This window comes from Amyelois transitella, chromosome W (assembly GCF_032362555.1).
Source record: "Amyelois transitella isolate CPQ chromosome W, ilAmyTran1.1, whole genome shotgun sequence".
Lineage (NCBI taxonomy): Eukaryota > Metazoa > Arthropoda > Insecta > Lepidoptera > Pyralidae > Amyelois > Amyelois transitella.
This window is the reverse complement of record NC_083536.1, coordinates 462343-480210: the sequence shown is the minus strand read 5'-3', so window position 1 is coordinate 480210 and position 17868 is coordinate 462343. Positions and strand designations below refer to the sequence as shown.

Here is a 17868-nt window from a genome sequence, read left to right as displayed (position 1 = left end):
CTTTTATAGGCGGTGATGGGGATCAATAAAAATAAGTCAAGGGTAGTTTATAGTATACATTACCATTACACGTCGATGGAATAATAGGTCAAGACTCAATATATCAAGTTATCAGCAAGAAGCGAATCATGTGTAGGGTTGTCAACTAATTTGACTGAAGATTGTGTAATTTATTCAAGTGAAATTTGTGATGGAATTTTTGTAGCAAATACATACATACATACATACATACATATGTTCACGTCTATATCCCTTGCGGGGTAGACAGAGCCAACAGTCTTGAAAGGACTGAATGGCCACGTTCAGCTATTTGGCTTAATGATAGAATTGAGATTCAAATAGTGACAGGTTGCTAGCCCATCGCCTAAAAAATAATCCCAAGTTTGTAAGCCTATCCCTTAGTCGCCTTTTACGACATCCATTGGAAAGAGATGGAGTGGTCCTATTCTTTTTTGTACTGGTGCCGGGAACCACACGGCACCAATACAGCAAATGTAGCAAATATAATAACTTAAATCAAAAATGGAAAAAATATAGTAAAAATATTAAACACACGCGAGGAAGAAGTGATCTTAACCCGCCAGCACACGCGCCTTTAGAAGTTACACGGGCACTCGCGCGTAGAGTATTTTGCTCACGTTTATGAATATTATTAAATGCAGGTTTTACCAGATAATATTTTTACTCTTTTATTTTATAAAATAAAATACTCATCTAAAAAACGTATATTTAAAGCTTTTTCAACATAATTTTGCCAGTCTTCTAAGGCAGTCTTATGGAAAAAAATTAACAAATTAAAATCTTTTCAAACAAAATATAAATATATACGGGACAAATTACACAGATTGAGTTAGCCTCGATGTAAGTTCGAAACTTGTGTTACGAGATACTAACTCAACGATACTATATTTTATAATAAATACGTATATAGATAAACGTCCAAGACCCAGGCCAATCAGAGAAAGTTAGTTTCTCATCATGCCCTGGCCGGGATTCGAACCCGGGACCTCCGGTGACACAGACAAGCGCACTACCGCTGCGCCATAGAGGCCGTCAATAACAAATAACAATAACTTAAATGTGTAGAAATAATTATTCTTCATCATATATTATTATGTGAGCTTTACACATACCGTATAAGGTATGACTATGCTTGTTACATAAAAATTTTTGACAGTAAATACAGCACTTTTTGGTCTTGCGGTTTTTGTGTCTTGGGCAATCCGCGCAGATTCCATTTGGTTTTTCTTGTCCTGGTATCTCAGAATCTGGTACAAAACGTTTAATCACTTGCTGTAGAGGATATGCAATGTTTTGCAAGGTGCTTGTTCTTTGGATATACGGCTGTATTAGTTGAAGAGCTAATTGTTTCAAGTAATCTCTGCGCGTTATATTTTTTCATAGGTGATTGTTCATAGGTGATTGTTTTAAGACCAATGATAGAATATTTCTATCGAGATACCATAAGAACAAAATTGCTACATTGGTAGCTAGTAATATAAATTTTTGGACGAGTTTACATTGTAAGCGAAATATTACTTATAAGTTGTCTACAGAATTGCCAACTCTGTGTGATGGTAACTCTGTAGACAGTTAATTTAAACTGCACACTCAGACAATTATTCAAAATTATTTTAAAAAGTTTGCAGGCAAGCCAAGTCTTTTCACATTAGTAGTAAAATAAACAACGCACCAAATAAAATTAAAGAAACATGGAACGTTATTAATAAAGAATCTGGCAAAAAAAGATAGAGACAGTATTAAACAAATATCATCCGGTAACAAAAATATTTCTGAAACTCAGGACATAGTAAATGCTTTTGATAATTTCTTTGCAAAAATCCCTGTGGAGCTAACTTCTGACGTTGACTCTTGTCCATTGCGCGCTGAAACCCTACTTAATAATAACACAACTCCCATCAAATCTGTCTTTAAATTTAAATATGTTAACTCTGATACTATATTAAAGGCGTTCAAACAACTTAATTTGAAAAAGTCTGAAGACCATTGGGGTATGTCTGTTAGTATCATAAGTCAAATCATAGACATTATTGCATCTGATCTAGCTTTTATATTTAGTGAATGTATTGATGAAGGTATTTTTCCAAAAATGAAATGTAGCAAATTAATACCTTTATTCAAAAAAGGGGAGAAAACAGTCCTTGGCAATTAAATACCTATTTCTATATTGCCAGTTTTGAGCAAGGTGTTTGAGAAGATGATGCTTAATCAAATGCAACAATATTTTAAAATCAATAACATTTTCCATTCCCAACAATATGGGTTTACTACCGGGAAGTCCACCACTGATGCGGGAGTAGCACTTGTTACTCAAATCTATGACGCGTGGGAGAGTTCACAGGATTCAGTTGGAGTCTTTTGCGATCTCTCTAAAGCATTTGATTGCGTAGATCATCAGACACTTTTGCGTAAACTTCGTCAATATGGATTTGACCACAAATCAACTGAACTAATGGCATCCTATTTGACTGATAGGCTTCAAACTGTAGATATTAATGGAGTAAAGTCAAGCGGATCAAGCGTCTCAATGGGTGTTCCTCAGGGCTCAATTTTAGGACCATTCCTCTTCTTGGTATATGTCAATGACCTGCCTTTTATGGTGGAAAAACAGACGGGTATAGGGCTGTTTGCCGATGACACTTCTTTAATATTTAAATTAGATCGCCATAGCGAAAATGTAAGTTCGGTTAATAATATACTGTCGGCCATATCTATCTGGTTCTCAACCAACAATCTTCTTTTAAATGCTAATAAGACCCAATGCATTCAAATTCAAATTCAAATTCAAATTTTTATTTTTAGTTATGAACTTTGCAATAATATAACAGAACCGAGTGTGGACAAGAGAAAGAAATAAATTAATGTCTAAATTTAGATGGGGAATGTTCGTCGGAATTATGTTACGAAGATGGACCATGAGTTTGGGGCAGTTGAAAATTATATGATTAAGATAACCTTCATCCAGGCCACATTCACAGACAGAAGTATCTCTAATTCGCAGTTTATGGAGGAAGACAGGGATACATACATGGCCAAGTCGCATTCGGATTATAACTGACGTTACCCACTTCTCACTCTCCAAGTTTCGATGCCGGAAGAACCAAGGGACTTTGGGTAAGTTAGGTTGGATATTTCCATACCAGACACCTTTTTGCTGACGAGAATGTTGCCATTGTCTATTCCAATTAGTCATTAACTGTGGTTTAGCTAGAAGTCTAAGGTCTCGAGAGTAATGAAATTTGTGGCAGTCAGAACCTGAAGTAGAAGCTTGTTTAGCCCACATATCTACTGTTTCATTACCCTTGATTCCTGAATGGCTTGGAATCCAAGCAATAACTACATTAATACTGGAAGACTGACATTTATATAAGGCTTCTCTGATTTTCAGGGTAATTGGAAAGTTATCCTTTGCATGAAAGGGTCGCTTCAAAATATCTTGGAGGCAGCTCAAAGAGTCTGAGAGGATAAGTGATTTGTCCAAATTGTGAGATAAAACAAATTGAACAGCTTCAAAGAGAGCAATGGATTCTCCAGTGAATATAGAGGATTTAGAAAAATATTTAACACTTAATAAAAGATTGAATTTAGGTATCCAAACTGCTGCACCAACATTAGAGTCCTGAGTTAATTTGGAAGCATCCGTAAAAATGAGGGTCCAATCAGACCATTTCTCAGAAATGATCTGGTTGAATATCCTATCAGCACCAGGAAGATTCTTGGAAAGTCCTATGTTTAGAAGAACATTAGGTTGGAAGATGAGAGGGAGGAAGTCAATATCAAAGATAGGATTTTTGGAGAATTGGGCAACTGGGTGGGGAAAGTTATCTATTTTATCGAAGCTTTTAACCAAAGGCGGGTGATCTTTGTTAACCCAATAAGAAGAAGTATGGCAGTAGTCTGATAGAGAATTAAGTATTTTTAATAAGGGATGAGAAAATAATTGGATTGTTTTGTAAAGAAATCTATCAGCTAAAAATTGTCTCCTTAATACAAGAGGAGGGTCCAAACATTCAACCTGAAGGGCATTTGTCGGAGAAGATTTCATAGCACCGGTTATAATTCTGAGACATTTATGTTGAATTTTGTCTAATTTCGCCAAAGCTAATTTGTTGCATGGTTCTAGTAAGAAGGCACCGTAGTCAAAATGGCTACGTACAAGGGCATTATAAATTAATTTTTGACTATAGGGATGGGAGCCCCAGCGGACTCCAGAGAGAGACCTCATGACATTAACTCCCTTTTCAGCTTTTTGGACAACATGGTTTAAGTGAGTAACACCTGTTAGTTTGGAGTCTAAGGTAATTCCTAAAAATTTACAGTTGTCTTTTTGAGGGATAGTTACATTATTAATCGAAACAGTTAATAGGGGCAAAGATCTCTTCCGAGTAAAGACGACACAGTTTGATTTAAGCGGGGAGATAGATAATCCATGGTCTTCTAACCAGGTGTTGAGGTAAAAAAGAGCTGAATTTAAACGACGGCTAATGTCATCAAAGGAGTCCGAAGTAGCGAAAAGAACTATATCGTCAGCATATTGAAGAATATTGCAAAAGCAATTGACAGACTGATCTAGGTCAGAAGTATATAAATTATACAATATGGGACTAAGTACAGAGCCCTGTGGAAGACCCTTCCAAACAGAGCGAGGGGGAAGAAGAGAACCCTGCAAACGGACAATTATGTGACGATCCATGAGCATATTACAGATGATATTAATCAGCCTCACTGGAATACTCAGCTTATGCAATTTTTGCCTGAGAATAGGAAGTTGAACGTTATCATATGCTGAAGTAATGTCAAGAAAAGCGCCTACCACATGTTCGTTTTTAGAGAATGCCACTCTTATATGGGAGACCAGGATACTCAAGCTGTCCAGAGTTCCCATACCTCTTCTAAAGCCAAATTGAGAATTTGGAAGTATGCCCTTTGATTCAATAAACCATTCCAATCGATTTTTGATGAGATGTTCCATAATTTTATGTATTACCGATGAGAGGGCAATGGGTCTATAGCTGAGGGGGTCTAGAGGGTTCCTCCCAGGTTTAAGAATGGGAATAATAATTTGGTTCTTCCATGATTCTGGGACAGACCCAGACAGGAAGATATGATTTAAAATGGACAGGAGGTATAATTTGGAAGGAAGAGGAGCATTGGTAATGAAAGAAAAGGGAATGCCGTCAATACCAGGGGAGGAATCCTTGAGACCGTCCAGAGCGGATAATAATTCTTGGAGGGAGAAGGGTTCATCTAGGATGGTTGGGGAAGGACAGTTATATGAAGAGTATGGAAGTTCTTCTAAAGCAGGAGCGGTTAGAGGGGAAAGTCTATTTATAAAATCATTGAGCCAAGGTGAAGTGTCATTAGAAGAGGAGTCTTGATGAGCTGTAGCTCTTCTAAAAGATTTAATTTTCTTCCAAACACTTGCAAGAGAGGATTTGGGGGAAATGGATTCACAAAAGGACTTCCAGCCAAGGTGTTTTTTTTTTGAGACAATAGACGCTTAGTCTGTGCCATTGTTTTGCGAACAAGTAGATAATTTGTCAAGGTGGGGTCACTATTAAAATCTTTCTCAGCTTTGTTTCTTTTCCTAATAGATCCGGAGCATTCAGAGTCCCACCATGGAGGGGAGGGAATTTTGTTGTGTGAAGCATTTTTAATTGGGATTGTTTCATCTGCAGCAGAAATAACAGCAGATATGAACTCTTCATACGCCTGTAAAAAGTTTTGGCTTGAGGGAGAGGGAAGGGAGGATGTAAGGACTTTGAGGCGAGTTGAGAACTTGTCCCAGTCTGCCTTTTCGGTTTTGTATTTAAGAAGAGGAGGAAGGGGCGAAACCTTGGAAATGGATTTAATTAGTGTGGTAAGGACTGGAAAATGATCACTACCGTATGAATTAGGTAAAACCCGCCAAAGCAATATAGGAGCAAGTTGGGGAGATGTTAGGGTAAGGTCTGGGATACTGACATTTTGGGACGGCGGAGACCGACGGGTGACAGAGCCATCATTTAGAGTGCAAAGATTTATGTTGTCAAGAAGATCAAGAAAGACAGGTAAAATTGAATCGTCAAAGGGGCAGCCCCAGAGGGTGCTACGTATGTTAAAGTCACCTAAGATGATAAGGGGAGTAGGGATAGAATATAGAATAGACTGTAGTTCCAGGACAATAGAGTGGTGAGGGTGAGGGAGGTAAACAGAAACAAAGGATATTTCTAAGGCTCTCACAGCAACAACATGAAAAGAAGAGCTGTGAGGGGGAATAGGAACTTGAGTGAAGGTGATGGATTGAGAGACTAACAAAGCACAGCCTGCCCAACCATCATCTCTATCATCTCGGAAACAAGAGTAGAGTGGGATATGGAAGTGAGACGTGCGTTTAAGGCACGTTTCAGCAATGGCAACTATAATGGGATTGTATCTATTGATTAAGTACATTAAATCGGGTTTTTTTTTGGATACACTCCTAGTATTCCACTGAAGAAGAACTTGGTCCATTATGTTTAGAAAGGATAGGTACAATTATTTGTTGAAGACGAGAAATGGTATTGGGCGGTAGCATGTCAACATCTCGTGATAAAAATTGTATAAGGGCGTCTGCTAATATCTCAAATAGGTTATCATTTGGAGATAAAGCAGGGGAAGGGTCCTGGTGTTGGCATGAACACGCACAACCATTGGGAAGGGAAGATTTAGGAGTTGAGGTAATTTCTCTGAGAGATTGTATGTCATAAGACTTTCCAAGCTCTGGTCTGGCTTTAGGGGAAAGTGAAATAGTTTTTTTGTAAGAGGAAGACAGATTGGGGGTTGAAGAGCGGGGAGGGTTTGGAGGGCGTTGTGGAGAGGAGACAGGAGATTGGGAGGAGTAGTATTGGGAGGAAGCAGGGGGATCTGCAGCAGCAACTTGAGAAAAAGAACGATTTTGAGGAATTTTGGTTGCTGCCTCAGAGTAACTAATGTTATCGTTTGCCATAATAACTTTTATTTGTTTTTGCCTAACATGTTCGGGGCAAGATGGGTCAGTAGCTAGATGGGAATTCCCGCAGAATAGACGTGAAATAGAAGCATCTGAGGAGCATGAATCGCCTGAGTGTTGGAATTGGCCACATCTATAGCAACGTGGTTTGGAACGGCACTGGTTGCTGATATGACCAAATTTACAGCAGTTCCTACATTGGATTGTGGGGAGGAGGTAGACTGATACAGGGAGAGAGGTATGGAAACAAAAAACTCTTTCCGGGAGGACATGTCCACGGAAAGTAAGGACAACAGTAGTGGTTGGGAACCAGGAAACGGCAGAGTCTAGTTCTTTGATTTGGAGTTGAGACGTCTGGCCATTACTACCTGACCACAGTTGGGCGGAACAGAAATATTATTAATTAATTCCTCCAAGGTCCAGTCCGTAGGGATATCTCTAACAACTCCCATGCGAGAGATATTGAATCTTGGTAGAGATGCAATATATTTGTTAGTTGGAATTAAGGGGTTTTCTAGGAATGAATTAGCAGAATCCCTATCTGTGAATTCGATTGAAACTTTGTTCCTACCCATGAGCTTAAGTCCACCTGATTTAATACCGGAGACAGAATTCTGATGTAGAAATTGAGCAAATTTAAGAAGCCTAATAGATAAGTCCTCAGAAGGATCGGGTTCCATCCTCGTAACATATACGAAAAACGGGGCATCGTCTTCGTCGGTATATTTAATAATAGAGTCTGGTTCAAATCCCGGACGATGATAAACAGATTGGATGGAGTCCGATGGGGGAGAAGATTTTTTTGGTTCCGATGCTATTGCAGATTCGGCAGGTCGCTTAGAAGGGCGAGGCGTAGAGGATTTCTTCCTAGAAGAAGAACTCGTACCTCCCCAGTCTGGGGGGCCTTCTTCGTCACCTAATCCATCTACTCCACCTACTCCATCACTCCATCACTCCGTGATGGAGTGATGGAGTAGGTGCGAATTACAACTTAATAACTTACCTTATTGTGTGATGTATCCACAACCGAGTAAAGGATGAAATGGGAAGAGAACCGATAAGGAAAACAATAAATATCGCGATTTTACAAAAATACGTGTGTCAACCAACAAGATGACTGGCAGAATCCCAGGATGCACTTGTTTTATATTGAAATGGTATCCGTCCTCTCCGTGCAGAAATATTAATGGATATTGAAGAGCATCATAGGAACGGTGTGTCTCTGCAATGCGTTGTAGTCCTTTTCCTCTTCGTTGTACAATTATGTCACGGCTTGTATTTTTTTTTTTTTCTCTTTATTTGTTTACAAACAGTTTTACATTATATTTATCATGTACAGTTTACATCTATAACACGTATGTGTAAATGCAAAACCAATAACGTAAACACAGATTACTGTATTATCTAACATTGAGTGTGCTGCAAATACATAACAAAACTGTTGTCACAATGTAATAATACTTGGTATAATAAAAATTTTAATAGAGTGATGAAAAAGGGTACTAAAAAAAATATGACAGTATCTAAACACGTATCAGTATTATTGGTGTTGACGGCTACTTAAGGATACCCCGTAAGGTAGTCCGTGGTTTAAATGATGTAAGAAGTAGGTAAAAGTCAGAAAGATTTTTATAGATTCACGACCTACGACGATAATCACGGTTACCGACGAACTCATCACAGCGACACCAGGATCAATACAAAAATCATCCATATAATAAAATGGTAACTAACACTGACACTACAACATAATGATTAAAATCAGAAACTCCAGGAACTTGGCCACTTCCTCCAACATTATCTACCCACCGACATTCCAACAAAAACCTTATCACTAAACATAACATACATACCATCATGTCCACATCCTCAAGGGGGGTAGACAGAGCCAACAGTCCCACAAAGATCGATAGGCCATATTCAATAGCTGTGTTAAATGATTCAATCGAAAATCAAGAAGTGACAGATTGCCAGCCCGACGCCCAAAGCGATTAATCCAAGTTTACAAGCCCATCCATCAGTCGTCTTTTACGATATTGTATAAACATATTATGAATTATTAAAGTCAAGTATTTATATATCGTCTCAGAACACAATACACGACATAGATAAATTAAGTCAAGTGGGTAGTTGAGAAACGATATCACTAACTTTCTGAGCGTAAAATATTTCTACTTCACTACGTATTACTAAACTAGCTGTGCCCGCGACTTCGCGTGGAATAGTTATTTTGGGCATCATTAAAGCCCTCAAGGATGAATAACTTTCCCCGTTCCTTTTCACATATTCCATTATTGCTCCTTATAGCTTAAGTCTTCCTCGATAAATGGTCTATTCAACGCAAAATTAAATTTTCAACGAATTTTTCAGTAGTTCCTGAGATGAGCGCGTTCAAACAAACAAACTCTTCAGCTTTATAATATTATGGATGTTATTAGGTATAATGCTGTCGTACAATGATAAATTTAATATGAATTTAAAATTTCGTCACTTATATTGGTTATGGTTGGTTATAATTTTAAGTAAATCGGTTCAGTACTTTCGTAGGTAAGCGTGATCATACAGACAGACAGTCAGACATACAAAAAATTAAAAATAGAAAAAAAAAAAGAGGAAAAAAAATTGCTTTCTATTATTATTTGCTTTCTATTATTCATTCCAAATGTCCCTCTATCCATTTCAGTTGAAAATACTAAATGTACACACAAAATATTTTTACTATTTTATTATATGTATATAGATTAGGGTAGAGGTTCCAATCACAATGGTTTTACTTGTAAATCGATTGCTGTTTTACTTACATTTATAAATTAAATACTGATTTATACCTCCCGTTCATGTTGTTATGCCTGTCTGTGTGTCCGTACGTCTGCATGTATATTTGTCTGTATGTCTATATTAGTTTTTCAATGCACTTATCACTTTCTTCTTATAAGAATAAGTTGTAATAGAGAAAATGTCTATACTTGTGATTTTTTTATTGTAAGTGTCAAATAAACGATTCAATGGAGATCGTACTCCAGCATTAGTGCGCGACGACTTGACAGCAAACAATGGCCTCTGACGAAGCTGTCTCCTACGAGGTCGTGGAGGTACCTTAAAACACACCTTATTAACCACCTCAGTACAGTCATATTTGTTGTTACACAAATCATAAAGAGCCATTGCTTCTAATTGTGTTCGTCTCAATTTTAGTTCAAGCAAGTTATATTGATTCAATAGCTCTTCATAGGAGGATTTATTACGAGTGATTCTATATTGTACCCGCCGCAGGAACTTCCTCTGAATCCTCTCAATACTGTTGTTATATTTATCATATATTGGATTCCAAATTATAACAGCGTATTCAAGATAAGGTCTAACTAATGATTTAAAAAGATGAACTAGGGTTAAAGGATTTTGGAATTCAGTTGATGATCTCATCACAAAGCCATACATTTTAAATAATTTACTTATAATAGTTTCTATATGAATATCAAAGTTTAATTGGTTATCAAAGATTACTCCCAGATCTCTTATATTAGTAACTGTATCAATGGTATTTCCCGTCAAGGTATAAGAAAAGTTACTTATTGTTTTTTTCTTGGTAAATGAAATGGTTTTACATTTATTGATACTGAGCTGTAATTTATTTTCTTCACAATAGACACTAAACCGGTCTAAGTCATCTTGTAACTTTAAATGATCAATATAATTTTCAATAACCTTATATATCTTCAGATCGTTAGCGTAAAGAAGGAATTTGCAGTGTTTAAAGCAATTTCCAATGTCATTTATGTAGACAACAAACAGGAGGGGGCCCAAAATAGATCCCTGCGGTACGCCAGACGTAACATTAGCAATAAAAGATTCACACCCGTTAATTGCTACTTTCTGTGTTCTGTTTGATATGTAAGATTTAAACCACCTCCACAAATTACCACGTATCCCATTAAACGCAATCTTGTCAAGCAGTTTCTTGTGGTCCACTCTGTCAAAAGCCTTTCGAAAATCTGTGTATACACTATCCGTTTGCCTATTACTATCCATTGACTCAAACAAATCCGTAGTGTAGACTAATAAATTAGTGATTGTGGAGCGATGTTTGACAAATCCATGCTGTTGTTGTAAAATAATGGTGTGTAGTTTAGGATAAATGGCATTATGAACAAGTCTTTCGAATACCTTTGCCAAGACAGTTAGAATAGATATTGGCCTATAGTTCTCAACATTACTCCTAGATCCATTTTTATGTACGGGCACAACTCTAGCACACTTCCATATTGAAAAGAAGATGCCATTCTTCAAGCAATTATTGAATATGTAACACAGAGGCTTATCCATTATAGCTGCAGTTTCTTTTAAAAATATAGGAGGTATATTATCGACACCCGCTCCTTTAGACTCATCTAAACCCAAGAAAGCATCACGGACTTTGTCTGCGGTTAATTCAACTTCAGTAATTAGTAGATCATAAGATTCATAATTTACGTCATGCTTAGAACAATCAACATATTCATAATTATCAGGTACAGAGGATGGCTGGAATACTGAACGAAAGTAGTCATTAAACAATTTACAAATTTCTTCGGGAGTATCAGCTGTATTTTTGTTAAATATTATATTACTAGGTATATTGGTTGTAGTTTTACGTTTTGAAATATAAGTCCAAAAACACTTAATATTATCCTTTACACTATCTTCTACTTTCGCAATATAATTTTTGTAGCATTTCGCACTTTCTATCTTAAATTGTTTCCTGTATATAGAGAATAGGTTATAACATGATTCATTATTACTCTTCTTCATCAAAAGCCAAGCACGCTTTTTTTTATTGTGTAAATCAATAAGATATGGAGTAAACCATACGGGGTATTTAGATGGTTTGACAATTTTATTGGGTACATGTTGCCTAATAACAGAATACAGATTTTCATACAATATGGATACTGCTTCTTCAGCATTCTTGTGTTGTAATATTAACTCCCAATCCAATTTTGCCAATTCCTGTCTAATATAGTCGGCCTTGTCATAACACATTTTAGGATATGTTCTACGCATCAAGCATTTATTATTATCTCTATAGGGTACTAACACATAAAAGGCAGGATGACGCTTATCAATAGGAACCAATGCTATACTAGTTGACGAAAGATTGCAATTTAACATGTCAGTAAAGAATAAGTCAAGCGTGCGATCATCAACGTTCCTAAGTGTATTTAACTGATAGCAACCTAGGGATGTCATAAAATTTCTTATATTTCTATGAGTCAGAGTTGGTTCATACTCTTGCACGCGTAACTTGTACGAGTCATTATCATTATAATTCCATGTCAGCTTAGGTAGATTAAAGTCTCCAACTAAAAAGAAGTGGGTGTCGTGGTCATAGTCGTTACTAATTTTACTTTGTATAATGTCACAGTAGGTGTGATATGTTTCATATGGTTCATTTGGAGGTATATATATTGCACTTATAAAGTAACATTGTGTATTTAATCGAAACTCAATGCATAAATGGTCAACAACAGTTGGGAGGATAAGCGGTAGGTCCGCACACGCACGCTAGCACAGAGCGCACGCTGCATTGCAATCAAAACACCGCCACCGTCATTCCGTCCGCATCGAATAAAATCACGATCCACGCGAAATACCCTATACCTAGCATCGATGAATTCGTCGTCCGAGATTTCCGAGTTGAGCCAAGTTTCTGTTAATACTAAAATATCATAATCGTGCGAAAGTATATTCATATACAGTATATGTAATTTACTTTTAAGACCACGGCAATTTTGATAATATATTGATAAACTTTTATCCATAACTAAGATAATTTTATGTAAAACATTACTATATGTTTTGTAGTTTGTAGTTCGTAGCGACAACACATCACAATACACATAAGTACATTCGATTGAGAATATGACACATAAAAAATAACATGACTTATCAAACCGATACTAAATCCTAAAACAAGTATATGTTTAGATACTGTATTCGTGCAAATCGTGAAATATGACGATTTCAAAGCTACAATATACGAAAACAAAATTTTTAAAACAGTTACTGTATGACATTTTTTATAATTAACTAGTGTAACACAATTAATGTTGTTACAATTCTCGGTATTATTTTTCAAAAAATTATAATGACAGAAGTTGTACAGTTTATTATTAATATTACTCAGTGTTTGTAATGAATGTAATCTATTGATATCAAGGGTCATCCGATACAGGCAAACACGCACACTGACATAATAATAAACGGTACGCAACTGGAAATCCGTATGAGCATCATTTGATTTTGGCGATATCCTGGGTAGATCGGATGGCAAGAACCGGAGATGTATCCATCTTCCTAACCAGTATGGTCCCATGCTTGACCCAAACGTAGCGGTAATCCAGCTTTTTTGCCACTTCTCTGCATTGACGAAATAATAATTTACCGCGTAGGGTAAGATGTTCGTTTATATAAATTGAGGTGGATGCCCCCGGTAAAGCAAGCTTAAGTGTATCCAATCATTTCACTGCCCGACAAGCTGATATTATATTATCTCTCAAAATTCTATTGGATAATTTAACCACTACATTTTTTGGTCGTCGACTGCTGGGATCCGCATGGGGCACTCGGTGTACTGACACAATGTCTACAGGATTAATTGGCTGCTTGATGTAATTACCCAAACTGTTTAGTACACCAATAAGATTTTCATTACGTCTCTCAGGTAGATTCGAGATTTCTATGTTGCATTGCCTGGCCTGCTGTTCCATTAATGCCAATTTGAGCTCAAGCGCCTGAACCTGGGCATTAATATCGCTGGCTTGTGTCATATTTTCTTCAACTTTCTTTAATCTCCCATCAAATGATTCCTGGCGCTCAATAGAGAAGTTAAGAGCCTTCTCCATTTCACTCAATCGCTGATTGGTTTCATCCACCGATTTACGAATATTAATGTTGTCTGTTTTAAGTTCGACGATGTTGGAATTTATCTCAATGAGTTTAGATGAGATTGACGCCATCTCGCAAGAAACCGACGAACAAACAGCCTTACTCACACAGTCTGTTATCTTTCGATCCCACATGGATAATTGACTATTAAATTTATCTTCAAAATCTATTATGTCGTGATGAGGCTGCCTACGCTTACGGAAGTTGGGAAAAACATCCTTCTCATAAAGCGACGCAGGTATATCCGTATCCGAAGCAAATCTTCCAGGTGGTGTATGCTGCAATGCCATTACGAGCAGATCCAGACAGATTTACTAAAAAATGGTCTCTGAATTATAATACCCACAGATTACACCGATCACTCGACGTTGACTTAGACATATAATGACAACAATAAAGCCACTATTGCACACTGCTGCACTCAACGAACGCGCAAGGCAGAATGAATTTTTTTCATTGTCTACAATGAAAATACAAGCCGATGGCAACTTCATCTATCTGAGGTGCGTTAAATCTACGTTCGTGCTCTCCAGGTGGTCTTTTATCGGCTCTAATTACAATTTTATAGTCATCAGAAATCATGCGGTCTAATGTTGTTTTGAATATGTAAATCAATTGATTGTATTTGTGTAAGATCTTCTGTACATTTCGGATTATTTCGCGACTCAATCCATTAAAATTTGTGCATCGTTGATCAATTTCTTGTTCTTCATTTCCGATGAAATATACTTGCAGAAATGTATAGTCTTCGTTAGGCATTGGCAGTAACTATCCTATTTTGTGATAAATTTTACCCTGAATCGAAAATACATATTCAAATTCATTTCTATTAGTGTTGGTCGAAGTAACTCCGAAAGAAGTCATTTGGAAGCAGGAGTTATATGAATATAACTTATATTATATGAATATAATATAAGAATTAGAAAACCAGACTGGATAAGAAGAGCGTCTAGTACTAGCTAACACGGAGTGTGTGGTTTGATTATACTATCTAAAGCATCTATAAAAACCTCAATTGCGTCTTCTGATGGAAGGTGGTTGAGCAGTTCATACCAGTTAGTGTTTTCAATCTCCAAGAATAGAATAGAATAGATTTATTATCAAAATTGGATACAAGGTATCACTTATTGACGTCACATAACTTAAATCTAATTATAACTACTACCGCTTCCAAAGCGCATGTGTAGAAGAAGCAGCGGAACAAACTACACTGCAGCATTTTCATAGGACGTCAATTTACAAATATAGATCTCTTAAATCTAAATCGTGGACGAATGCACATTGTCTACATTAAAAAACATGTATGAATGTAGAACTGATTATGTCAATACGAATATTTCGTCAAATAAAATAAATATAAAATAAAATATGTACATACTGTACAAATTATGTCAAGATCATGTCAAAAATACACAAGCATTTAAGAGGCCATTATGCCCAGCTCGGGCCACACATGTTTATCATTAATATAATCATCCGTGCTGTAATAGGCTTTCCTACAAAGCTCAACTTTAATATACTGTTTGAATTTTCTATCATTCATTTCAAGAACACTTTTTGGTAATTTATTAAAAAAATCTTATACAATTAATCAGAAATGATTTCCCTACCTTAGCCAGCCGATGTGCTGGGATCGACAACTTGTAATTGTTCCGCAGTGATCTACTAGTACATTCAGATACTTTTTTGAAAGAGTCTAAGTTTTTCCTAACATGCATGATGTTATCGAATATGTATTGGGAGGGCAGAGTTAAAATATTTAGGTTTTTGAAAAAATCTCTAAGGGAATCTCTTTGTTTAAGACCGTAGATATATCGAATTGCCCTTTTTTGTAAAATGAAAATAGTTTGTATGTCTGCTGCTGATCCCCAAAGTAGTAGACCATATGACATTAAACTATGAAAATAACTAAAATATACTAGCTTAGCAGTTGCCACATCCGTCAAATGCCTAATACGACCAATAGCGTATGCTGCAGAACTAAGCCTTTTAGAAAGTTTTAAAATGTGAGCATGCCATTTCAGATTTGAATCTAATGTTATTCCTAAGAAAGACGTATTATCAACAAAATCTAATCTTTTACTACTTATACTAATATCCACATTTGCCTGCCGCACATTAGAAATTGTAAACTTAATGCATTGGGTCTTATTTGCATTTAACAGTAAGTTGTTGATTGTAAACTAGTTAGAAATGGCGGCTAAAGTGCTATTCACATCATCACAGATTTCGCTACGGCGGTTCATTTTAAAAATTAGTGACGTATCATCTGCAAACAACACGATGCCAGTCTGTTTCTCAATCATGCAAGGCAGGTCGTTGATATATATCAGAAAGAGAAAAGGTCCCAAAATGGAACCTTGGGGTACCCCAATTTTTACCGTCGCTCTTTTCGATTTTGTATTATTTAAATCTACCGTCTGTAATCTATCACTAAGATATGATTTAATTAGTTCCACGGCAGCAGTATCGAACCCGTAATGAGCGAGCTTGAGCAGAAGAGTTCTATGATCTACGCAATCAAATGCTTTGGTCAGATCGCAAAACACTCCGATGGCATCCTGTGAGTCTTCTGTTGTACATTTCCCCTCAGTAAAGCCGTATTGCTGACTATGAAATAATTTATTAGACTTAAAGTAACGCTGCATTTGATTAAGCATGATTCTCTCGAACACCTTGCTCAAAATTGGTAAAATTGAGATTGGTCTATAATTACGAGGATCTGATTTTTCACCTTTCTTGAATAATGGAATTAGTTTACTATACTTCATTAAATTTGGAAATATCCCTTGGTCAACACAATTATTGAATATATATGCTAAGTCCCCAGCTATAATATTTATAATATGACATATCACAACAGCCGACATACCCCAATAATCCTCAGACTTTTTCAGATTAAGATCTTTAAAGGTATTAATAATGTCAGTAGGGTCAATATTTAAGAATTCAAATTTGGAACTGCAAATGCTGACATTATTTTTAAGTAGTATTTCAGCTTCATTAGGGCATGAGTCAATATTAAAAGTTAATTCCAACGGTATATTTGTAAAAAAAATGTTCAAATAAATTTACTATTTCTGTTGTAGAGGTAATTTTCCTATCATTAAATTTAATTTCATTAATATTTTCTTTAAAATTACTTCTACCAGTTTCCTTGTTTATAACACTCCAAGTTTCCTTTGTTTTGTTAGGAGCATTACTTATTTTGTTTTTAATGAACAAAGATTTTGCATGTAGACATACTTTTTTGAAAATTTTTGAATAATTCCTAACATGGTCACGAAGCCGCTTTCAAATCGATACTGTTTTTGGGCATATAAATCGTACAAAGTCTTTCTACTTTTGTAGATGCCAACAGTAGCCCATTCATTGAATTTAAAGTTATCATTGCATTTCCGTTTCTTTTGTATGTATAAATGTTTTAGAGTACGCGTCTGAAATGGTAGTAAATAACTTATTATAATGACCATTAGGATCGCTGCCCGTGTAAGTTACTGCGCAAATTTTTTTTTCTAAAGAACTTGTAAATTTATTAATTTTATGGGCTGTGATAGGTCTGCACATAATTAATCCATCACATGTACTACGTTTAGTGGAAAAGGTAACTAATTGACCGCAATGATCAGAGGGTAATTTACTAAATACATTTTTATTATTTGGTTTTTGTTCACTAAAAACATTATCAATACATTTAGCAGATGTGGCAGTGAAGCGGGTTGGTTCCAAGAAGGCATTATCTAAGTTAAAACATTTAAATAGGTTAAGAAACTGTATTGTCACTGTGGAGCTAACTAATATGTCAAAGTTAAAATCAGCGCAAACAATTACTTTCTTATTTCTTTTTGTAGCTACTATTAGAACTTCCTCCATTACATTCAGGAAATCCATAATACTACTGTTGGGTGGACTATAAATACAAATAACAATGTGTTCCTCAAGCTCGGCACAAG

The 17868-nt window shown here is 36.2% G+C and overlaps 1 protein-coding gene across 1 annotated transcript; it reads right to left on the bottom strand.

Annotated features, from left to right (window-relative positions):
* Nucleotides 1-13485: 13485 nt before the first annotated feature.
* LOC106133093 (uncharacterized) lies at nucleotides 13486-14205 on the bottom strand. The gene has a single exon (XM_013332698.2). It carries the CDS (start codon nucleotides 14203-14205, stop codon nucleotides 13486-13488), a length of 720 nt encoding a protein of 239 aa, XP_013188152.2.
* Between the last annotated feature and the right edge of the window lie 3663 nt (nucleotides 14206-17868).

Coding starts and splice junctions, on each gene's coding strand:
- LOC106133093 (XM_013332698.2), bottom strand. CDS start 14,205: ATGGCATTGCAGCATACACCACCTGGAAGATTTGCTTCGGATACGGAT.